This window comes from Aplidium turbinatum, chromosome 17 (genome assembly GCF_918807975.1).
Source record: "Aplidium turbinatum chromosome 17, kaAplTurb1.1, whole genome shotgun sequence".
NCBI classification, from domain to species: Eukaryota; Metazoa; Chordata; class Ascidiacea; order Aplousobranchia; family Polyclinidae; genus Aplidium; species Aplidium turbinatum.
Genome location: NC_137488.1, coordinates 2,134,235 through 2,159,891, shown reverse-complemented (window position 1 = coordinate 2,159,891; position 25,657 = coordinate 2,134,235). Strand labels below are relative to the sequence as shown.

The 25,657-nt window shown below is 39.4% G+C and overlaps 1 protein-coding gene across 1 annotated transcript in view; it reads left to right on the top strand.

Annotated features, from left to right (window-relative positions):
- LOC145786861 (uncharacterized) overlaps positions 1-9,045 on the top strand; it is a 33,838-nt gene extending 24,793 nt beyond the window's left edge. Inside the window, exons 10-14 of the mRNA XM_082598601.1 lie at positions 96-233; positions 863-922; positions 1,169-1,279; positions 1,437-1,546; positions 7,028-9,045. Of these exons, the coding sequence (XP_082454727.1) occupies positions 96-233; positions 863-922; positions 1,169-1,279; positions 1,437-1,546; positions 7,028-7,135 (527 nt within the window). The 3' untranslated portion in view covers positions 7,136-9,045. The remainder of the gene's footprint in view (positions 1-95; positions 234-862; positions 923-1,168; positions 1,280-1,436; positions 1,547-7,027) is intronic.
- Positions 9,046-25,657: the final 16,612 nt, after the last annotated feature.

The window sequence follows — 25,657 nt, the reverse complement described above, 5'->3', positions numbered from 1 at the left end:
AATTTTTTTTCATTTCAAAACTTTGCTACTTTGAATGTAAACAATATTTACAAACAATGAGAGACTAGAAGTGAAGGTGATTTCTTTCTATTTAGAAAACAATCGAGATTACTTCATCGACGTCGAGAAGCAGAGTATCCCGGCGGAAGACGTCATTTCCAACTTTACTGCACGCAACTGCCCAAAGTTGAACGGGAAACCAAAACTCTTCTTCTTTCAATTCTGCAGAAAAGGTAAAGAAGATAGTTTAGTTAAATAATGCTGATGTTGGTGGTCACGTTTCGTAGTCACGAAACCTGAGTGAGGTTCGACAACAGAACAATGCCGTTTACCTGGCCTTTCAAATGAATGAATTACTTTTAAGAGTCCGTTGTTCACTTTACAAATGTACCACTGTTAACTCAAAAAATGTAAAGTTGATATGATTTGTAGTTCTTTGGTATGTTACGCAACCACACTACGTCACTGACTTGTGTAGGACGTACTAGGTCAATTAGAAACTGTCAGTTGCAATATTATATTATGTTTCCATGGGACGTCTGGTCAGATAGCATGATTTACATGTTCTCGTGAAACGATGTGCCACTGTCTGCAGTTTTTTATTTATATATAAACAAGTACATTTCAAGGTTATGGCGAGTTCCGGTTTACATATCGTTGTTGAATTGACTTTGGTTACAACATGACTCCATTGAATTGACACGATGCGCTTTGTCTGGTCGACTCAGCTAATTGCCAGCTAAGCTTGGCTGAGCTGGCAATCCACCACTTTGGCCTGCCCATGATTGAGATTCATGGTTGCTGAGGTATCTCTTAGACGGCTTAGTCAATTATTCTTTACTTAACATCGAAATGTTCTCAGAAAAGCACAATTATCCGACGATCAGTTCTGATTCCATCGCGGAACAGCCGAGTTCTGCAGGTAAGGTAAATTGTGCTGTCTGCTACACAAGCTTGAATGAGCTCTACAAGTGATAGAGACAGTGAAAGTTTTTACTTATATACTGACAATTTAGTTAATTCTATATATAAGCGTGAGTTCGATAAGAAATATTCACATTGTAACAATAGCGATGTTGCATTCCTAGTTAATTTGTAACTAAGCCTACTGCTTTGAAAACGCTGCTAGTTTCAATATTTCCAAGCCAATACTTGCGTTTTTATGCAGCTGCACTTTTATCATCAACTCAGTCTGATGCTGGGCCCGACAGCGAGTCTGCGGAATCCATGATCCCTCAGGATAAAGCAGACATGCTAGTTTCATTTGCCACAGCTGCAGGTATGTGCCGCGTTTCAACTTTCATTGAAAGCAGGAAAGTCTCTTGACTTTGAACAGAGATGACGCAAGAAGTGCCATTGTTGATCATCTGGCAGACCATTGTTTTTATCTCAGGCTAAGTTGTTCGTAATTATAATAATCAAAATAATATGTTAAGGGACGAAAGCATATCGAGACACAAAAGACGGTTCGTGGTATGTGACGGCGCTAGTGAAGACCTTGCAAGAAAAAGGCAATTCTGAAGACATGTTGAGCATGATGACAATGGTGGGATGTTACTTTGAATAATTCAAAAATTTAAGTATTAATAGCTAACGTAATCTCTCCAAAGGCTTACCTAATATTCAATAGCTTAGAATTGAATGAAGGTATTCATCAGGCTTCTATAACAAATCACAATGCTGTTGCAGGCCTATCAGGTAAAGCTATCAGAAGATTCTTGAAACAATCTACATTGCTAAAATTTGATGGAGTTTCGTTTCTATCATTTAGTTGTCAGAAGGAAAACACAAGCAGTTGAAGGGAAGAATTAAGATGTAACATGTATGTGGCTAGAACAGTTGTCGTGGAGAGTAGAGGATTACACAGGCAAAAATATGTCACAGTTTGAAATCTTCTTCTGGATTTGTTCTCACTTCAAATGGAGTCGCTAGTACAGATTGCAGTGCTCCACATCACTTTGTCAGCAGCATCTTCTCCCCCCCTACTGTTTCCATATCTTCTGCCACACAGTCTCGCCATCCACTTGCGTTTTCCTCCCAATGTTTTCGTCAGGATTACCGCCTGCATTCCATACAACATTCCTGGTCTTACCATCGTTTTATAAAGTTTTGCTATCAACTTTTGTGGCATCTTTCAGGTACACATGACTCCTGTTATTTTCTTCCATGTTTCCCATCCTACCTGGCATCTCGTTGCCACCTCTTTGTCGCTCATTCTGTTCTCATGAACTGTCTAACTAAGACATTTGAACTATTTTTTTCGTATTCCACCACTTTTTTTTAATTGTGTTTTTATCTCATTTTCTTCATTGTAGTCATCTGGGGTTTGAGATTTTCTGTCCTTTGCCTGCATATTTTCATACCTTCATCCTCCATCTCTACTCTCCGAGTCTCCAGCGTCTGTTCCGCTTTCTTTCATCTCTGCACACAGCACCTCGTCGTCTCCAAACACTCTTATATGCCTTTCTTCATCTTGAGAATTGGAATCAAAGTGCTACTTCCCCACCCATCTGGCATGTTCTCTGTCTTCATTATCGTCCTTGTAAATATCGGTTAGCCATTTCGTTCCAGTTGCTCCCAGTACTTTCCAAACTTCTATTGAAATATCATCCGGTCAAACTACTTTTCCTTGTTTCATCTTCTGTCTTTCGTGTGAGACAGGATTGTACAGATATCAGGGCAGGTGATGGAAAACCAGGTGAATGTAGCTTCGTCCAGTTTTGCTATACCATGTATTCCATTTTGCGCCTTGTAAATGGGACATTCAAGAACGACATGGTCAGCAGTTTGTTCCTCCGTGTCACACTTGCAGGCTGATGAGGGAACCAGACCCCACTCAGGAATGGAAGCGACCGACTCCTGTTTGAATTCTATTGAGCTTGACCCACGTCCGCAGGGGCAAATCCATACCAGGGGGGCGTCACTGGGTGAGGTATAAAATTATAGAGTCAAGTATCGGTGGCACACCATGCTGTGTTCCAAGTGTCACCCATGTAATGTGCTGCACTGGTGGTATAATTACTGAATGGTTGTAATACTCTGTTGGAGTTGGGCGCAGATAATCAGTCACAGTACGCAATGCGTCGTTGATCATTTTCTGTGAAGCAGTTGTTATCTTTTCCTTAACTTCAGTCACATCTTCATCCACTGCTGGGTTTATTGTCACATGTTTTCTTAGATTCTCGACATTCATCAATTGATTGTACAATATTCTCTCCATCTTTACAGAATTTCTACATCACTTATCAGTACGTTCTTATCCTTCATCTTTGCTTGGTAAACATCTTGGGAGTCTGTATTCTTTTGTTTGGCCTTTCGGGTTACCTTCAACTGTCTGTGTTTATTTTCCAGGTTTTTGTAAAGGTCTTTATATCCCACACTCATTGCTTTCACCACTTCCCGCTTTGCTTCTTTGTTTGCACTCTTGCATGCCGAGGTAGCTAGATCACATCTGTTCAGTCTCTTTCATTCTTGCACCTTCTTTTTCTTGGTAGCATTCTGCACCTCTTCATCCCACCACAATGTCTTTTTTTTCTTTCCTGGTTTGCCTAATATGTATCCAATTACTTTCCATGCAGTCTCTTTCTCTGCTTTGCTAAAAATCATCAAAGTATTTTTTTTTCACAAACGACTTCCTTCATCTTCTTCACAAACTCTCTCTGGTGATCTTCTGAATTTAATTTCTACCAACGAGTTTTCTGTATCTTCATCGGCTTCTTTCGTTTTTAAAATTCTAATTGTTTTACGTATCGACAGCTTTGGTTGCGTTGCCACTGCCTCATGTGGTACTTTACTCCTTTTCGTGCAAGCTTATGAAATGGTTCTGTCGTTGAAGATAGGTTTGGCAAAAACTTGCTGTAAAATTGCACGGAACCAAGAAAAGACCTCAGACTGGACACGTCGTTTGGTGGTGGCATCTGTAATACTGCGTCCACTTTATGTCCTTTTGCAATGCCTGTCTTGGATAGCCGGTGACGCAGGTACTCAACGCTTGGTTGAGCAAAGGCGCATTTTTCCAGACGACATCTTAAACCTTTTTCTTGCAAGCGATGCATAAGAGCTCTCAAGTTTTGCAGATGCTCCTCGGCGTTGTGTCCACTGACCAAAATGTCGTCTAGGTAAACGGCTACTCCGTTCAAATCAGAGGTGAGTTGACCCATAATTTTTTGGAAATAGCCAGGAGCTGAGCTGATGCCAAAAAGTAATCCCATCTGGAGTAAGACTCCTTGGGTGCTCACTGCTCAGAGCAAGCTTCTTTTGGCTTTCTGGACTGAGCGGTATTTGATTACAGGCAACAGCCAAGTCGATCTTTGTGAATCCATAACCACCTCCCAGCTTGTGCATGAGCTCTTCTGGCAGAAGAAGAGGTTGTCTATGTGTTTCCAGCTAAGAGTTGGCGATAACGGAATAATCTCCACAAACTCGGAGGCTGTGCTTTGCCCTGGAAGTTTTGTCTTGCGTACAGGCACCACAGGAGTACCGTAATCATTAAACTGGGTTGGCTTCCAAACCCCTTTGGCAATACCAGCGTCATACGCTTGGGCTAAATCAGACTGTATGGCAAATGGTACCGGTCTGGGCCTGCAAAACACGGGATTGACATTCAGTTTAAATTTGACATCATCTTCTTCTTGAAACATGTCGGTTCGATATGTCCCTTTTTGTTGCAGTAGTTTGGAATCTTTGAAAGGGCAATCTTTTCCAGTGTGGCCCTTATTCCCGCAGCGTCCACACTGTAAGTTTCTTTTCGGATCTGCTCGCTCTCTATGGTTAAAGGAATTAGTTTGTCCTCTGTGCCATTGTCTCTTTACCTCGACCACGTTAACTTGGCCAGGTATAAACGTCTTTGATCCGTAGACTGTCTCTTTTGCTACCTTAGCAGCATCTTCTGTCTCCAAGGCAATTTGTCTGGCCTTGGCAAAGCCTAATTCTTCAGCATATACTTTGAACAAGGCTTTCAACATCGCTTCATTGCTGACGAACAAATAAAGCGTGTGCACATGGCCTCATCTTGAGCACCCTTTATGGAAGAAAAATCGCATGTTGAAGCGTCCTGTCGGATTCGAGCTGCCAGCGTGTTGATAGACTCGCCTGGCTTGCGGTGCATGTCGTTCCAGAACTTAAATCTTCCCCGTATTGTAAAACGTTTCGGGTCTTTCATGAACTTTGTTATTTGTTCCAAAACAAGTTCGTTATCTCCACAGGAGGGCTCTGTTGTGCAGCAAGATTCTGCAACATCTTGTATGTGACTGCACTTTGATTTGTCAAGAAAACTTGCGCAGCCTTTCCTTCGGGGACAGAGTGTGCTTCCAAAATTGTTTTGAATCTGTCGTGATAGTCGTAACTTACTCGACGGATCGAATGCGCCGAAGTAGCAACAGAACTGTTCTGTTTTAGTAGTAGTTGTCCCTTGGTCTTTTACTCTTTGCAGCTCTGCACTTTTTTTACACACTTTGCACTCTTTTTACACACAGTCTTTTACTCTTTGCAGCTCACTTTTCCTGCATGACGTGACGTAGTCGACTTGACGTGACGTAGTCGACTTGTGAGTTTATTCCTCCATTACTGTGCGTCGAGAGTTGAGGGGGTGTTTGGCAAAAATAAGTGTTGGTCACTGCCATGTTATTTGCCAGCGCGAAATCTACTATACCTGGTCCAGTGGTTCTCTTCCCTTAACCTTCGTTTCTGAGCTCAGATTTCCATGTGTTCGTTAAAATCTTTTATTACGCACACTCCTTCTTCGTGATCAGGCACTTTTACCATAACACTACGAACAAGCTCCCAAAAATCCTCCTCCTACACCCCACAACTAACTTGTGGGGTGCTGTACACAATGATTACATTAATCAGAATCTTTTTAACTTCAATTTGTATACATATTACTTTATCTGATTCCCTGGTTACTCGTAAAAGTTTATCTTCTTTTATCTCTGGATTCAGTACAATTCCTGTTCCATTTCGTCGGTTATCCATTCCCATGTAATATAACTTGTAGCCATTTCTTATTCTTTGGCCTTCTGCCTATCACCTTGTTCCTGCAGACATAGGACTTCAATCTTTCGTCTCTTGATCATATCTACGACTTTTCTACTTTTGCTGGTCATCGTTCTGATGTACAGACTTCTAAATACCATTTTCCTACTTATACGTAACTCTTCATATTTTTCTCATAGCTAGCTTCTTTAGTCGTATCCACCATTGATAAGATGGTAGCTCGCTTCTCGCAGCTGCACGGCGATGTTGCGACGCTTCGCTTCTTGGGTATGCCCCAATAATCCTATCTGTGAATGATTGAATCTGCATCTTCAGTTGGGTTTTGACATAGGTTTTACGGCCAGATGTCCTTCCTTTGGCCAACCCTTCCCATTTACCCGGGCTTTGGACCGACAATCAGCTGGTCAGTGGAGGTCCACGTCCCGGTTTGGTAGACTGGGCTGCACAGGCAAAACATGTGATAGTTTGAAATCTAAAAGAGATAAAGCAGACTAAAGCGAACATGGAAAGACTTTTACAGGGATAACTTAGATATGACGACTTTGAAAAAAGGGTGCCATGCAACAGAGAAATATGCCCCACAGATGACCCCGGGTAAGGTGCGACTAAAAGTAGTACATATTTATTTATTTACAGAAACATGGTTCAGTGTTCTGTTACGGTCATGTTCTATGTATCCTCGAAGAAGTCATTCGTGTTTAATTAACGAAACTTTGGAATAAATGCATATTGTTACTGTTTATCTTGTGGTAGTTTCGCTTATACGTACATACAACAGACCAATGTACATAGTTCTACAATATATCCAATTGCTCCCTTTAAAATTTGAAGGCCCACCTCATAACCCCAGTGCCCACCATGGTCTGCACTACCCGTCGGTTTAAATTCTTCAGTTTTCTATTTCTTGGCCGGTTCTTGGTTGATCAAGAACAATTCACAACTTTGAATAATTTTGTATATTAAAGAAACGGACGAATTATCGTGTGGTCTATCCATGGCGTTTCATCTTCATAACGTGAGTTTGTACGTTCAGGTCAACAACTCTGTGATGGCCGAGAGGGGAGAGGAAAGCATGCAGCTCGCCGTTCAGATGGCAGAGTTCAAGAGCACCCTTGCAAAGAAAGTGAAGTTCTTTAGTTGAACAGAAATTCGTTGCTTTCATCGGCCTTTTAACTTTTAACAACTCTTCCTACTTCCCAGACAATGTTATCGTCCACATCTTTGTAATATCGACTATCTTCACATGGGTTGATCTCTTGCAAATAATGAAACCCAACTGATCACAAGAAACGGGTCAATCTCGTTTTCTACTTAGCATTGCCAGTTGTCACTCGGGTTTGAAAAGTACGGAATTTATTATTTAATGTGTTAAAACACTCTTTTTATAATCAATAAAGTTTCTTTCACTATTGCTCCACATTCGACACAATGTAGCCTACAAAAGCAGACTGTGAAACAGATTACTTTTGTTCATGTTAAAGCTATGACCTACCGTGGGCGTATTTGTAATGTGAAGGTCGCTGCAGCAGATGAGGTTAATTAACTAATCAGAAGTTAAGATTTTAATTTGCTGGTTACAGTAATTCTGACCAAACAAAGTTGAAAGCAAGAATCAAGTCTGACTGACTGCTAGAAGGGTCACAATGACTGCAGTCAACTGGTTCAGGGAAAATTGTCCTACGGTGAAGTCTACCAGTCAAAACACCCCATCTGCTGCAGCGACATACAGATTAAAAATACGCTTACCGTGGAGGTACCGAAAAACAAAAGAGCATTCGGTTACCTACGTCAAGGTTCCATGTGGGATATATTGTAGGGATTGAATGGTTAGTATGGAAAAAGGCAAAAATCAAATGCAAAAACAACGCAGAAGTTACGCTAACAAAACGTCACACACTCTGATACGTTTTTGCTAAGGTTGTTGCTTCGGCAGATGTGGATTTGCATCATGTGGGTTCTTGAACAAAACTGATCTGCTGTTTTTGATTTTTGAAACGATTTTTTTTGTAAATATCCTAATTAGGACTTATGAGAAGGCGGGTCGAAACGGACATGCTAACTTCAAAGTGTTCTATCTGAGCAAATAAATTACATATCATGGACCTATTGCGTATTTTGAATTAACATGTCACTTAACAACTGCCCAGAGTATGAAACTTAATGTGTTTAAAAAAGCATATATCCGTCTTGCCCTGCCTTCCCCTATTTCTATTATTTGTTAAAATGTAAGAGGCCTAACTTGTCTTCAATCCATGCATCCATGACGTGGTATGTGGAGCTTGTTGTACTTAGCTGATGTGATGGTTCAGTCTCATCATTTCGTAGATCCTATGAACATTAAACAATTGTGCGTTACTTCGTTTTGTCAAAGTTGTGTATTCCATCAGCTACTCATCATTTGTGGTCGAATCTGCCAGCAGCGATGTGGGAAATTCAAAGAATCGTTACAATTTTCTACAAGTGCTGGTGGAAGAGAGAATCCTGTCGTCTGATACATCAATTAATTATTGTTGCTGAGTTTAATGAAGTTCAAATATGTTTCATGAGTCCCATACGTGGTTTGTCGTGCGCCTCTAGTTTCGCTGTATGAGGCGACGCTTGTTTGTTGCAAGACCAATCGACTTCTTGCACTTATGAATATGGAGTAAATCAGCGTTTTATTACAATTTTAATAGAGAGGTTACTTGGTAGAACTACATCAACACGGCATTTATCTATTATGTTACAAATGAAAAGATCTTGCGGATGAATCTTTTTTTGTATCAAGGAAAACCTCGTGTTGCCTCACCTGTGTTTAATGTTTATAAAATCAATTTTATTCCTGCACAAGTTTTTATTGTTCCTACATTCTGTTGCATTTGCATCGAATCTTATTCTCGTCTTGCCGGGTTCAGCAGAACATTTTGTGTTTCAACAATATAGTGACGACGTTGTGAAATCATAAAGTTGGGTTTGGACGTAAAATGAATGGCGTCGTAAACCACGTGACATTTATCTTTGTGTGTATTTAATTGTCGGTAATTTTGCGCATATAACTGGACATAAGACGTACCCAGTGGCGTACGCAGTTTAGGAGAGGAACATTATAGGCTTTGCCTTCCGTTTTAAAAAAAAGTTTCGGTAATTTAACGAAGCATAGTGCGGCTTTTGATATGTACTGAAATGAATAGTACTGTCAAAGCAAATAGGGGAAGTCGGGAAAAACGGCCATGCTAACTTCAAAGTGCCTAATTTGAGCAAACAAATCAGATACCATGGAGCTATTGCGTATTTTAAATTAACATGTCACGTGGGAACAACTGCTCAGAGTATGAAACCTAATGTTTTTTTATTCATTTACAAAAAATGATTTTTATTCTGGCTGTCCATTTTGCCCCGGGCATGGGGCAAAACGGACATAGTATAGTATAGTATAAGACCACTCTGCCTCGTATTTCATTTTGTTGATTAGATGCCAAGGTCAGCAAATTTTTGTGAACTTGTTAGAATCGCTATCTATTAACAAAAACAGTCAGGTTTAGTGACCAATAAAGTTATTTTATATAAAGATTTTGCCGCCATAAAACCAGCTTCTTCAGTAGTCTTATTCAAATACATAGAATCAAACCAACTGTTTGCTAAACAGCGCTTGACAAATGCATCTTTGCTGTTTTAGTTCTCCAAAACAAACTAGCTATCCGTTTGAAAACAATTTTCACGTCAAAAAAAAAATTCTTTCTTTTAGGCTGTGTTGCAAGTGATATCGAAATGTCTGTTATGCCCCAAACAAGCTACTGAAAAAAATCTATACTTATAAGCAAAACTAGAACATGTAGAAAGCTTATTTTTAGAAGATGTGATCCATTAGGCTATCCACCAATGTTCAAAGCTAAAAGAGAAGCAGAAATTTTTAAAAATCACCTAAATATTATCACATTTTAGAAAACAAGTTTTTATAACAAAGTAGGCCTACTGAGAAAGCTATTTCGACCTCTTTGCCACCGAGTGTGGCACGAAGGTTTCAAATTTTTTTGTATTCATTCAAGTTAGGGATGGTAGAAGTAGGGGATTGCTCACTCAAAAGTAAGATGGACAACTGGAGGGTCATAATGTTATGACAAAAATTGATGCAACTACAGCTTGAGGTCTACTGCCATATGTCGCATACTCAGGTGCAGTTTATATGACCTGCCCACGTGTGTATCGTCAAAACAAATGTAGGAAATATGTGATAGCATGTTTATTTAATAGTATTCAAGTTATGATAATGCACGGGTAGACTTCGCGCAACACCGGTAACGCTAGGTAGCCTCACACTGCTGCAGTAAGGTTTTGAAGATTTTACCCAAAATTTTAACCAAATATAGCAATTCATTTGAGGAGAATGAATTTACCTAAAAGCAAAGAAAACGTTGTGCAGTTCTGCTAATTTTTGAACTTCTTAGTAACCCTCCAGCTGTCCATTTCTCAAGAAAAATCAGTAAAGTGAGTCGTCCCGGTATTCCACTGTCCCTAATTCAAGTAGTTTTAGAAGATGTGAAAAAATGTGCTATTGAAAAAAAATGCCTGTCATCGAAGACATTTACGTGTCATAACTGGTCATACTTGGCCAAACAGTCTTATCTCGAACAAAAATCTCTACAAAATATGCAACAGTGAACCATTGTCTTGCAAGATCTCCACCATGAGATGGAACATGTTTGGACACATTCTGAGACTTCACCAGGACTCACCTCCTCAGAAAGCCCTTGAATTTGCAATAATTGGCAGCAAAAAGTACCAAGGCCGAACCGGACGTCACCGTACCAATTTATTACAACTGCTGAGATCTGACATCAGAAAAGCTGGCCTGGGATCCTTGCTCAGCACACCACATCTCCATCGATTGCAAAACATCGCAAAGGACAAAACAGAATGGAGATCCTATCAACCTTGTTGAAAGACTGATCGAAGCCAGCGGATGCCAAACGATTTGGCCACACTGGCGGCGGAGACAGTTACAATAATAATTGAAAAAAAAGCAAATGTCCGTTTTGCCCCACCTTTCCCAAGCACTGTTATCATAGACTAACCAAATACTAAATCCATGACTCCTTGCGTACGCCACCGGACATAACCTATTGTGACATATGTAGTGTACGATGTGTAGTTTACTCCTTTTTGTAATTAATATGGAAACGCAATCGTGATTAAACGTAACTCGTAGACTATCGACCACCTGTTGCGATTGCGTGAGCTGAATAGCCTATTCATGGAAGTATACAGTAGCCTATATCGTATAAACTTGCTCGCATTGTGCATGGATTGTCACAAGGTACCTCCCGACAATCTCGGAAGATGGTCAAGGTTGGCGCCGGGTCATGAGAGCACTGAATGAAAAAGGCAACCAAGTTAGCAATAAGGTCGATGTGGGAATTTCTATCATTGGACCAAGGAAACCTTCTTGCAGTTTTGTATAAGTAAGATTGTTTTCTTCGTTTGAACCTTTGGGGTTTAGGATCCAGACCAAACACAGATGGCTAGAGTTGGTGAGAGAAGATATCAGTGCAGAAAACCAATTACCGACATAATAAGATAGTCACTGCGCAAGAAACTGATAGTGAGCCTACTGTGTACCGACTGCTGTCTCATATTCGTGCACCAGCGGCATATTCTATGTGAGCACTGGACTGCGCTACAGAATATGCCGCTGGTGCACGAATATGAGACAGCAGTCGGTACAACCGTATGGTTCCCGTATTCACCATGCCGTATACCATACACTCCGAGTATCGCGAAACAACGCACCACCAAAATGCTGACGCCTTGAGCCGTCGTCCGTCCAAAGATGATCCAATTTTTGATGGGGAAGAAAATGCAGATGATATTGTTTACGCAATTGATACGTTGGCCTCGCAGGTGAGTCATTCCGATTCTTCCACTTTGCGCAAGGAAGCTTCTAAGGATCCGGTCTTATCTAAAATCATTCACTTCACACAAGAAGCATGGCCTGCAAAGTCACATGCTAACGATCTGTTGTGTATCGCTACGGATCATTGCTTTTAGATTCGATATACAGTATGATCTGCAGAAAATTGCATGGAAGCTCAAGCATTTAATGAGGCGTAAACTCTCATGTTAAGACGTGGTTGTATCTTTATCCAGTGCAGTGGCGGCTCGTGGTCATTTGTAGTGGAGGGGCTGCGATGTTGATAGACCTATAACACTGTATTAAATGCTTTGGCTATAGCCTACAACGCGGTCTAAGCGCAGAAAGGTTCTTTTATTTCAGTTGAAACAGTGGAGTTTAACAATGAAAGAGAGGTCGAGTTGGAGGTTTAAAACCTATGAGAACGGGAACAAATTACAAACTCTAGAAAATGAGATTTTCATTATTCGTTGACAACTTTACCAAGTGCAACTGGAAAATGCAAACATCAAGCTAAATTGCAACACAAAACCAGGGAATGGAAGGCATATTTTGCGATGGACGATGGAAAATGTCAAAGGTGGAAGATTTAGGTGATGGGACGGAAGACAGTCTTCCATTATTCCATCCCAATTCCACCATTAACTTTCTAACACGGTTTTAAGACATAAACAAAATGTAAAATAACTTGAGTAAAAGTTTCCGTTTGATAAAGTTTCTTGAACTGAAATAATTTGATTTTCGATTCGTATTGAACCAACGCGACTGTTGCCCGGACCTTTGTTCAAGAACGGGAAGTCGACAACATTCACAGTGAAACAAGCATGCTCGTGAGTAGGTAGCATAGTTTCACTTCAGTCATTTAAATGCACTAAATCGCTCTTGAATCATTCTATTTGTGTGAAAATGTAAAAATCAATCAAACAGTTTGAGAAACAATAACATTATGCGGTAGCATGCAGAGCGCTTTGAAAACCAAAGCGCTGACTGTGATAATATAATAATAAATCAATCAAGTTTTTCAGAGTAGCTTCACATGCCGGTCCGGTATATTTGACAAAGTCCGAGACAAAAATAGTAAGCTATATCAAATACATAGCCTTACTTTTATCCATATCGAAGCTACACGGAGGCACCGAAAAAAAAGGCGGTTATCTAAGACGAGATATAATAAACAAATATAAAAACTAAAGCGATAGAACAGAGCAGCGATTCTTAACCGGTGCCACGCGGCGCACTGGTACGTCATGGAAGGTCGCTAGGAGCGCTGCAGGAAAATTGAAAAGTATAATTTCTAATTATTACAATATTAAAAGCTTCATTTCCTATAAAAAGTTTTGATTTCTTTTTCGGCTTATCTCACTTAGAATCTAATACGTTAAAGATAATGCAACCATAAAGCCCATGTAACAAAAACTTGCAAGCAATTCTAGAGAAATACCGGCATACCCAAAAATATTTCGCGCTCGCTTCGCTCGACCGGTGCGCCACCATATTTTCAGAGGTCTGCAGGTGCGTCCTGAGGTGAAAAGGTTAAGAAACACTGGAATAGAGAATAAGCTAGCCCCGCTACCAAACACACTGGACAGAAATCACCACGAAAGCAGAACAAATAAACACAGCTGCTCCTACGCTCCACCAATCCGCAAAAACACATTGACAATACACTCGGAGACATCGAAAAAAACAAACAGTCATCTAAGTGAAACAACCTATCTATGTTTGCTTAACATTACAGGTTTCTCTTTTGCATGTTTTTCAGCTCCTTCTGACGATCCCACAAAGGGTGAAACAGGCTGTAAACAAGACCACAGATATACTGCAGGTCGTCTAGTTGTAATTTCTGACACCAAACTGTACGTAATCCTTACAAAAAGACTGCTGTTAAATTTTTAGCTTAAATTTTGCTTACAGTCGGTGGGCTTACTTGTGGCATACACAATGCAGAAATCACAAAATTTGCACATGAAAGATGGAATGAAAGATGGAAGAAATTTTTGAGATGGAATGGAAGATTGGTATGATGGGATGGAAGATGGAAAAAACGTCTTCCATTCCACTCCATACCCTGCACAAAACCTACGAAAGAATGAAACTAAAACAAATTACTTGAAACTTAAATCAATGCGACGATCTTTTGACATAGAAAAGTGATCAATCACAAGACTGTTAAAAATTTTTATCTCTGAAATCATATCATTGGCAATGGAGATCATTGCTAACGCTGATAACCTGTCTGTAGTCATGGTACTGCGCAGAAATGTCTTTATCCTCTTAAGGGTTGAAAAGCAGCGCTCTGGTCAAGGCCGGATTTACCAATAGGCTAGGCAGGCTGAGGCCTAGGGCCTCAAGGTCCAGGGGCTTCGAAATTCGGTTTCGAAGTTTGTAATTCTTTCAAAAACTTGACAAGTTTAAACCCTACCTAAAGTGATATCAAGCTTTTCAGAGTAGACAATTCTATACACAACTGGTTTCAACCACGTTCTAAGCAGTCATTATTACGTCGTTTGCATCATGATCAAGGCAATTATTACGCGCATTCTGCTGGAGGCTTCTATGCTAAAGTACGGTAGTCTTCTCTGCAAAAAACAGTATCTGCAGGTGACATCAGGGCTCCCTCTCTTAGTGGTTTTCCACTAAGGATCTAATGGTTTTTGAAATAATCTAGTGGTCTAGTGGTTTTCTTGGAGAATCTAGAGTTGTTTGTTGTTAATTTTGAGAGTGGAAGCACCAAATTTCCTTCTGTTGTTAACGAAGAAGATTTAGATAATTTGCAAGAAGAATAAGGACTAGGGAGCTTTGCCTCAAGCGTACAATGCTCTCTATGATAGTGATAACCTTAGCCCACCAGAGTTTTGGCTAAAAATGAAAATGGACAACCAAGGTTTAAAACTTTTAAAAGAAGGGCATCCGGAAGATGTTGACCCGAAACTTACAGATGAACTTCTACATTTTCATTGGTACGTGAGACAAACACAAAACCGAGGGCTTACCGGTACAGAAGAGCAATCTATTTCCTTGTCTCATGGAGACCTTTATGAAATTATGTGCAAGGAAAAAATTAACACTGCCTTTCCTAATGAAGCAATATTAAGACTGTTTCTAAGCTTAATGGTCAATAACTGCTCAGGAGAGAGATCTTTCTCAAGGCTCAAAAGCATCAAAAATAAACTGAGATTGACAATGTCTCAAGAAAGGTTGTCCGCACTGAGCATTTTGTGCATTGAGAGTGACAAACTTGTAACATGTACCATGTTTTAAGCAACAAATTTATATTTTAACATTTAACCGAAATTATTAGAATTGAAAAATGCATTTAAACGCTGCAAATTCAAAACCTAAATTCTGTTCTCACGGAATCTAGGTCAAGCTTTCCCAGAAATGCCACTCTCACGGAATTAGCTAACCACAATCGTATTTCTGAAGCGATATAATTGTGTAACTGGTTTTGCTTCATAATTCTCACGATAAGCTATTACTGATAAAAATGTACCATATTATTAAATAAGCGGGGAATTGGAAAATGCTGATAACATAAATATATAAAACAGAGATTTTGAACGGCAAAAAGAGAGAACTAAAATTCACAACTGGAGAATGTCGCTATTCTGACACTGGTTGAAAATAAATTAAATAGATGTTTTTTCAATTTCCCGAATTTGTAACTTTGATTTAAATAAAAAATGTTTAATTCTTTTTAATTCGTTTGCTTTTTTTGTAGGAAGTCATACCCCTAGACTAGACAGCCAGAAGCCTAAATTATCCTCTTTTAGTTAGAGACTTAGAGTCTCTCAATAACCTCTAAATTATCCTTTTTATATTTATTTTTATAAACAAATTAGCTTACGACAGTAAGTTAGGCAGAACCCTACACTAAAGGGAGCTTCAAACACACGAAATCCCTACACTGGGGGCTCGTCCAAACAAAACGATGATTACCCTTTAATTAATTCCACAATATAAATGAACAGCAAATGAGTGAATATAAGGTTTAGTGGAGTCAAAATATATAGAAGTTTATGAGATAGTCAGACAGTCTTAATATAATTAACTTATTAAACCTTTAATTTAACATTATGTAATATAAATGTTAGCCTACCACATTGGTGACACTCAGACAAGTAAGTTTTGAAAGATTTTCTCCAAACTAGCTATGACAAATCTGGTAAGTACGCTATGCTACAATGTTTTGCTTCTAAGGTTAAAAAGCACGTACTCATAAATATCTTTTAAAAACATGTAACTTGATAATATTTCACACGTTGGTTCGCCAATAGATTTTGTGTAGCCTACTGTACTATTAAGCGCAACGCCGGCAATTTATTGCTTGTCAAACGTAACTGATTTTTGTTGTTCGATCATGGGAGGTAATCAAGCGAATTGTTCAGCGGTAGACCGCTTATTTAGACGCCGATGTCAACAATTTTATTTTCATACCGAAGCGGCATTTGCCACTTTTAATATTTTTAGACGTTCACATTAGAATAATTAGATTTACTAATTAGTAATTACCAACAAGTTGCCTTTTCAGGGAAACATAACCATGTAATTTTTTTAGAAAAATCGCAGTGTCAAATGTAACTTGAATTTTTAGCTCATTTTAATATTCCTTTTGTTTTGCCTTACTCGGCATCGCAGATTGCAGGACACCCCGTCCCAATCTTATTTTACTCCGGCTAGGAGACACTTTGGTACCCTTATACGTTCTCAGCTGAAGCAATCAGTTCGTGTAACTGCCTGGGGCAAAGGATAGGGGAAATCATGCGAAGCCGCCTGAGCCCATACAGGTTGTTATCGTTCCCCCCATTTTTTTTTTAGTATTATTAGGAGCTAACATGATTTGAGAAACATTGTTTAGCTATGTTTTAGCCGCTGTTTTCTTTTGTTTGGAATTGCAGTATATGCACAGTTATTTACCCTGAATATGGAACTTTGTGTGTAAAAGCTTGGTTGGCATTTGGCCATGTAGTTTCTTTTGTTTCTTGATAAGGCAGGAGCGCTGCCACGTTCTAAAATCGATTAAACAGCACCATTCATCCCACGTCGTTCAAACGTTGATTAACCATTACAAAACATGCTAGACGTTTTATGCCTACCGATTTTATCTCGGTATGTTCTATTGAACCATTGCTTTTTCCTGTTACATATGCCCTATTAGCAGTAAGCTTACGCCATGACACTGTCATGTTACGTAGTATTCTCATTTATCATATGCTATTATTTGCCGCTTTTCCATATCGTACGTCAAGCTACGTCATGTCTCACTGACATTGTTCATTCACTAACATTGTATCCCCTGTATTGTATCATATTGTACACACTTAAACTTACAGTCTACCAATTTTTCCTGCCTGTTTTCACACTTGAGCAGCTTCACGCATAAGCTGGCATTTGCCGCCATGACTAAATCATGCCGCCTAGTTGTTTCAACAATTTTGCTATACTTTTATTATTGTGTTATACTACCGTGTACATACTTTACTTATTGTACCGCAATTATGTATCTTGAGGATGCTACTTTGTATCGAATTTTGCAGATGCGCCACCTCACTACATGGTTGCTGCTAAGACGAGATGCGAGAGACCTTGAGAGACCTTGAGAGACTACAGCACTACGACGGATGACACGACAGAGTTCTCTATCGCCACCACACGGTGACCTTCATTAACTTACGTCCACGCGAGATGCCTCTATTTAGAGATGCCTTTACTTAAAGAAGCTCTGCTCAGACGACGTCAACTCGGCTAACCTCATAGCCGCCAACATGCACCGAAGCTGCATCGTTACCTTTCAACATGGTCAATCCCATGTCCACTGCTACATTGCGACACCACGCGTAGTTGCATTGTTACGCACTCAAGCCTTCTTCACACAAGAAGCACTGCTGCTTGCGACACACCGACGTGCACCACAGTTGCACTGTCTATCCAGCATCCAGCTGCTCAAGACGTCTGCTTTACAGCTTGCGACCTTACAAACTGGCCACTCCCATGTCGTGCTCATTATCTGTCAACAGACATAAACTGAACTGCTCATCAGCACTGCTGTCAAAGTCTCGAACTCAACATTGCTCGAACTCAATAGCATATCTGGTCCTCAAAGACATTACTCTTATGAACGCCATCTCAGTCTCGCACAACCTTCGCGCACGCGTAGCTCACCGCTATTCTATTGTTATTATGGTTGCTTCTATGAGTGTCAAGCTTATCTCCCCGGACGCGGGGCATGAACAGTCAAGGACACTCACGTGCCTATATAGCCTACTATATTTGTGTATTTTATTTTTAAAATTATTCGTAATGCTTAATCAAGAATGACGCAGCAACGTAGCAGCTGCCAAATCATAGTTCCTCCTGAGCATGAGGTAAAACTGTATCTCTCCTGGACAAGAGGTAAAACTGTACCCAAGCCATTAGTTAAGCCACTGCTGCCTTGCCTACATAAGCCAAAGAGCTTCCAGGGAATTAAGACATCGCCTTATCTCTTATGATAAACGACTGTTACCACTGTAACCGCAACTACTGTAGCTTATTACAGTCCCGCAATTATTGTAGCCTATATCGTAGCCTACTAAGCCAAATGGCTCCCAGGGAACTTAAGACATCGCCTTATCTCTTATGATAAACGACTGTTACCCCTGAAACTGCAATTTGTGTATATCGTCCTAAGCCAAAGGGCTTCCAGGGAACATACGACATCGCCTTATCTCTTATGATAAACGACTGTTACCCCTGAAACTGCAATTTGTGTATATCGTCCTAAACCAAAGGGCTGCCAGGGAACATACGACATCGACTTATCTCTTATGATAAACGAGTGTTACCCCTGCTACAGTATAATGCTACAGCAGTATGCATTAACCTATCTACTTGCTTATGTGTGCGATTAATCTCCTCATCCCACGTAAGGAGGGGGGTCATGCGTCTTCTCCTAAGTTACTAATTGTTAGCCTACAATTGTTAATTTTGTTGTAAAGTATCTTATAACCACACATCTGTACATAGTTGCATCTTGTATAACCGAGTTATTGTAATATGATTCATCTGTTACTTTGCCGTAAGGAGGGAAGTGTGTAACATGTACCATGTTTTAAGCAACAAATTTATATTTTAACATTTAACCGAAATTATTAGAATTGAAAAATGCATTTAAACGCTGCAAATTCAAAACCTAAATTCTGTTCTCACGGAATCTAGGTCAAGCTTTCCCAGAAATGCCACTCTCACGGAATTAGCTAACCACAATCGTATTTCTGAAGCGATATAATTGTGTAACTGGTTTTGCTTCATAATTCTCACGATAAGCTATTACTGATAAAAATGTACCATATTATTAAATAAGCGGGAATTGGAAAATGCTGATAACATAAATATATAAAACAGAGATTTTGAACGGCAAAAAGAGAGAACTAAAATTCACAACTGGAGAATGTCGCTATTCTGACACTGGTTGAAAATAAATTAAATAGATGTTTTTTCAATTTCCCGAATTTGTAACTTTGATTTAAATAAAAAATGTTTAATTCTTTTTAATTCGTTTGCTTTTTTTGTAGGAAGTCATACCCCTAGACTAGACAGCCAGAAGCCTAAATTATCCTCTTTTAGTTAGAGACTTAGAGTCTCTCAATAACCTCTAAATTATCCTTTTTATTTTTATTAACAAAATTTACGACAATGAGACAGCCAAACCCTACACTGGGGAACTAAGTTAAGCAAAACCCTACACTAGGGGACTTAAGATAGTTAAAAACCCTACAAACTCAAACAGATAAATTTTGATTAACTTTTGCATGATTTTGCTTTGACGAAAGCTAGAAAAAAATTTGGTAGCCCAGTGTTACTCTGTTTGATGGCTGTAACTATTTCTTATGTCCTCGTAAATAAACTTTACAATTATTGTAACGGTTGTTTGATCAAAGAAATTAAATTAAAAGCAAAACTGCCTTAACTAAATTTTTATTCTTTTAATTAAAAATTTGCACCCAAGAATGTGAAAAATGAAAAGAACGAATTTAATTCACTCATATTTTTAACATTAAGGAATGACATGTGATGTTGGTTAGAGAGAAATTCTGAGCTCAAAAATAGGGAGGGACCTCACTAATGGAATAGCCTAGGGCCTCTCATAGTCTAAATCCGGCCCTGGCTCTGCAGTGGTCATTGGTGTAGTAACTACAATTTTTAGTAATTTTGTTAGCTCTGGAAATATTTGTAACAACATTTCTTGTGATGTCAGTGCTTGCAGTAAACTTGATAAACTTTTACCACTGAAGATATCTTCTCTAGAATACAACAATTCAAGTTCACTTTTAAGCTTCTCTCCCACAAGCACAGGATAAGCCTCCAAACAATGCCCAAAGACTGATCTGGAAAAGACTGCAGGTAATGCTGGGCATTACTAAACTTAAGTAACTTGCAGGCTTCTAGATGGCCAGTGAACTTGAAACGTTCTCCACACTGAAATACAATTGTATCACACACTTCTTTTGCTTCCTGTATTCTGTTGCAATTCTCTCTCATCTGAGAATTTTCACACAGGCCATCACGAATATTCTGAACAGTATCAGAAAAAACAGTTAAACAAACACTTACTCTCACTGCATCAATTGTTGATGACTGTAGTTGTGCAAACAAAATATCAACATGTGGCATTATTCTGGAAAAAAAATCTAACCAAAACAAGAAGTTTGGATCATTCAACATTCGTTTAATGCCACTTGCTGCATTCCCTGTACTTTCTGACCTGGATTCTTCTAACTTACTGCAGCATTCAATGAGGAGATCTTTCAATTCAAAAACAGTTTGGACTACTCTACTTTTGAAGTTCCATCTGGTTGCTGAAGAAGCAGGAATTCGGCGATGTGCAACTTCTTCCAACACAGCCATTCGTTGAGGAGAGTGAGAAAAAAAAGTTGGTATCCCTGATAAGTTGTTGAAAAATATTCTAACACTTTTACATTGCCAGCAAGCTTTTTGTACAACAAGATTTAACTGATGGGCATAACAATGAATGAAATGTGCATGAGGATAGCGGGTTTTTATTCTTGATTGCACACCACTTCTGGAGCCACTCATTGCAGCTGCACCATCATATGCTTGGGCTATCAATTTTTCCGGACTGTTGCAAGTTAATACTTCCAATTCCTTGAATAAAACTGAAGCCAAAGCTTCAGCTGTTAGGTTAGGCGGATTAAAGAAACCCCAAAATCTCTCGACAGCTTTGCCTTCCAATGTATATCTTAATACAACAACCATTTGTGTAATGTCATAAATGTCAGTAGTTTCATCACACATTACAGCCAGAAATTCTGAGCTATGAACATCATCTCTGATCTTCTTTTTACATACTTCAAATATTGACTCCAAAAGATCATTTTGTATTGTTTTCGATGTGCCTTTAAAGATAGAACTTGAAGTTAAATGGCTGTTCAAGCTTGAGTCAAGTTTACATGCAAAGTCAAGCAAACCTCAAAACACACCAGGGCAGTGGCGTAGCTAGGGGGGGGCGGGGGGGGGCGGGGGGGGCGGACCGCCCCGGGCGGCACGTCTGGGGGGCGGCACTTTCAGACAGGACGTTTTTTTTTATAATGCAAAAGTACACGAAAAATAAAAGCAAACAGAATGGCAACGTTCAAAACACAGGGCCGGATTTAGCCTAAGCGCTGCCCTAGGCAGATACGAAAAGTGCCGCCCCCCAAAAAAATTATTTGATGGTGCGCTACGATTTATATTTTCAATTCCTTACAAAAAAGTTATTTGCACTGTTTATTTGAATACATCAATGAATGTCATTGTAAAATGAACTAATTGTTTAAAATCGCTTGCGGCGGGCTTTTTCTCTTGCAAACAAATCAATAATTTTTTCAAAGTCTGTAGAAACAAGTAAAGATGAGTTAATCCTCAAAAATGTGAGATCATTCATGGTTTACATACTTTAAGCATCAAGGCAAGTACACAAAATAGCCTGCAACTTTTCCATCAACCTAACATTGACTAAAAACATTTTTTCTAGGCTCCTTTAAATTTACTAACAGTGAAACAAACCGAACAAAGATTAATAAAAATTGCACAGACAAACCCTAGTCCTCCATACTAAGCGAGACAGAAAAATAAAACAAGCGCTAAGCAGCACATATTGTTGAAAACCAACCAAACGTGAAGTACTCTAGGGGCGATGACTTGCCGCACTGTTTATAAATGTGTGTGATGTGATAACATATTTATTAATTCCTATATATCTGTTGTGAATTATTATATTCACGTACAGTATTATCATTTATCAATGTAATATATTCGTATATTTTGCCGCCCCCAATAATTTGCCGCCCTAGGCAACTGCCTACTCTGCCTACTGCTAAATCCGGCCCTGTCAAAACATCTTAAATATCTAAAAACGTTTCAAATTTTCATGAATTTTTCTGCCGTTATGTTTTTAATACGTTACAAAATTCCTACTAGCCTTTATTAAGCAGAGGCGGAAACATGCTCTTCAAATTTGGGTAGCCTTGTAAAAGGTTACAAATTGATTATTTTAATTCTGCAGCAGTGTTTGTGCTTTTGCATTCAGTATTACTAAATTATAGTGGTCAGTGGCGTAGCCAAAGGGTGGGGAAGGTTAGGGGTTTCAACCCCCCTTTTGAGAAAAACTAAATGGAGAAAACTGAATCACTCTTTGCATTTTACGAAGCAGATCTGCCGTGTATAAACGCCCTTGCTATTATATCTGAACTGCGTATATGTGGTATCGATGTCTTTTCAATTCTTCCCGAACCAGTTTGCCAAAAAGTGCTGTAAGTGCATTGCCATTTTGCCCGCAGTCAACGTTTCCAAACATTAATATTTTACTCCGCATTCTGGTTACTCTTCCAGTTAGCCTACCACTTGCACCAATGAAAGATCTTTTTCTGCTCTTAGAAGACTTAAACTTATTTAAGAAATTCAACCTCTGAAAACCGATTAAATGGTTTGGCTTTGGTTAATCTGTATAGAAAATTGGTGCCAACTGTTGAGGATGTCATTAACAAGATGTGTGAAAAGGTTCGTCGACTTCCTTTTTCCCTTTAGTTTCATCAGTATCAATGATTTTTTGCATTCTTATTGCTTGTGTTGATGAATTTTTCATAGCTGTTAGCTGTAAGCATGATTCTACTAATTCGACATGTTAAAGCAATTCTGGTGCTTTATCTTTTAAAATGAGTAAGAACTTGTGTGTCATATTATGCTTTATAATTCGAATGACCTTTCATAATTCATATAGCAGGGTGTGACCGCTCTACAACTGTTCAGTATCCATGGTATCCAGCTAACTCGTGCAGTCGATGGAAACACCGCAATATCTACAGCTGTGAAAAATTGCACTAACCTTTTATAGCCTATACCCGATTCCAGTGATTCGTTATACAAAACTTGAATATATCAGAAATAAAGTAACTTCTTTGTCTCAAAGCTTTTTGTCTGACACTCATTAAGATGGATGACGTGTATGACGTTACATTTTTTAAACTTCGGGTTAACTTTAAAATATAAAAGTTAGTGACTTACCGGAGTAAGATCGTTTTTTGGATCAACTAAGGAGAAAATTGATAAATAATAAAACTGTAATAATCTCGCAAAAAAAAGCAATCAACCTATGTCTCTAAAAATAAGTTTGCCTAATTTTAAATGAAACTGCATTAAAAGAGCTAGTTTTTCCAATACCAAACATTCAAATATCTCAGTCAGGAATTAGCAACAAGAAAACATAAAGACTTCAGCTTTATTTTCGAAAAATGCCGAAGAAAACATGATCTTATTCTTTTGCTATGCCACCGGACAGCACCATTTTACAGGAATATTTATACCCACATTTTTGTTGAAAATGCTCTCAGAATGCACCAAATTCAAAATAATTTTTCAAAAATTTCTGGGGGAGGCCCCCCAGACCCCCCGCCGATAAGTGTCGTCTTCGGCGAGTACACCGTTGAGCTTCGCCCGCCGGCCGTCAAAACCTCTCCCTTTCACAATTCCTGGCTACGCTACTGATAATGGTACGTTCGTCTGACTTTGCACCGCAAATTGAAAATAGCACGTTGCGTATTGCCATGCTGATAAAAAAACGCATTTCATTTTCATATGCTTTTTCTTGAAGGGGCGGCAAAATCTGAATCCGCCCCGGGCGGCACATTCCCTAGCTACGCCACTGCACCAGGGTTCTTGGAATCAGCATTTTCATTGTGACCTCTCAGTGGCAGCTCAAACTTACCACACATCATAATGCAATCAATTATTTTTGATAAAATTAGTCTGTTTTCTGCAACTTTATCGTTGTGGCGGTCAATTGCAATTTTGTACCCAGCATCTAGTTGTGAAGCAATATTCGCTGTTCCAAGGAATGATAAGTTAACGATGTTGTTCAAATGAGATTTTGAACTTTTGTGCTTTGCAATTTTAGCCTTTAAATGCTTTAAATCTTGAATACCATGCTTTGTCCATGATGAATCACCACCAAATAACAAACATGGAAAACAAAACAAAGCATTTTTTTCAGTGCATCCACACAACCACAGGTTAGTTTGATATAACCCAGTAAACATTGATTGTTGGGGCAACATTGGCAAGAAGTTGGCCGCAACATTGGCAAGATGCAGACGCCAACGTTGGCAAGATGTTTTATGCACCATTTGGATGCATCTGGCCAGCGTTGGCGTCTGCATCTTGCCACCGTTGGCTTCTGCATCTTGCCAACGTTGGATTATGCATCTTGCCAATGCTGGCTACTGCATCTGGCCAACGTTGGCTTCTGCATCTTGCCAACATTGGCAAAATGTTTTATGCACCATTTGGATGCATCTGGCCAGCGTTGGCGTCTGCATCTTGCCAACGCTGGCTTCTGCATCTTGCCAACCTTGGCTTCTGCGTCTAGCCAACATTGGCTTCTGCATCTTGCCAACATTGGCAAAATGTTTTATGCACCATTTGGATGCATCTGGCCAGCGTTGGCGTCTGCATTTTGCCACCGTTGGCGTCTGCATCTAGCCAACGTCGACTTCTGCATCTAGCCAACGTTGGCTTCTGTATCTTGCCAACATTGGCAAAATGTTTTATGCACCATTTTGCTTCATCTTGCCAACGTTGGCATCTGTATCTGGCCAGCGTTGGCAAGATGGCTTGTGCACCATTTTGCTTCATCTGGCGCCTAAATTCTGGTTGACTTTTATGCACCATGACGCTGCTTCATCTGACCTATTGACTATTGTGATGCCCGCGCTTTGACCAAGGTTGGCCATGCGAAGCAAGCTGGTGCATAAAACATCTGAACAGCATTGGCATTTACATTTGCCAAACGTCTCTGTACCTAAACCTCGCTCATCACCAAAAGTTTATTGTTGAACCTAGCTAATCCTTGGGCGAAAGAACAGCAGCAACACGAATTTATAAGCAACACTACTCCCTTTGTGACAAAGCAAAGTAACAGCCGAGCTTCTTATATTTTCACATTTATTAGAAACAAGCTACATCAAATCGTATTGACAGATGGATATTCATTGCACATCAGCAGCTTTTTCTTGCGTATCTTTATCATTCTGAATTCCTGCGAATGAAACAAAAATTTTTAATTCAAGAGGGCTGTTTGGCAACAGTGTAGGATTTTGATCAGTTGTTGTCCAGGATAATACGAAGTTAATTGACAATCTGCAATATTAATGTAATATCCATGGTAATATCCCTCTCTCCAACGTGCGTGACAAAAAACTTATCATTCGATTCTGCGCCACGCAGAGCGATAATCAAGTTCCA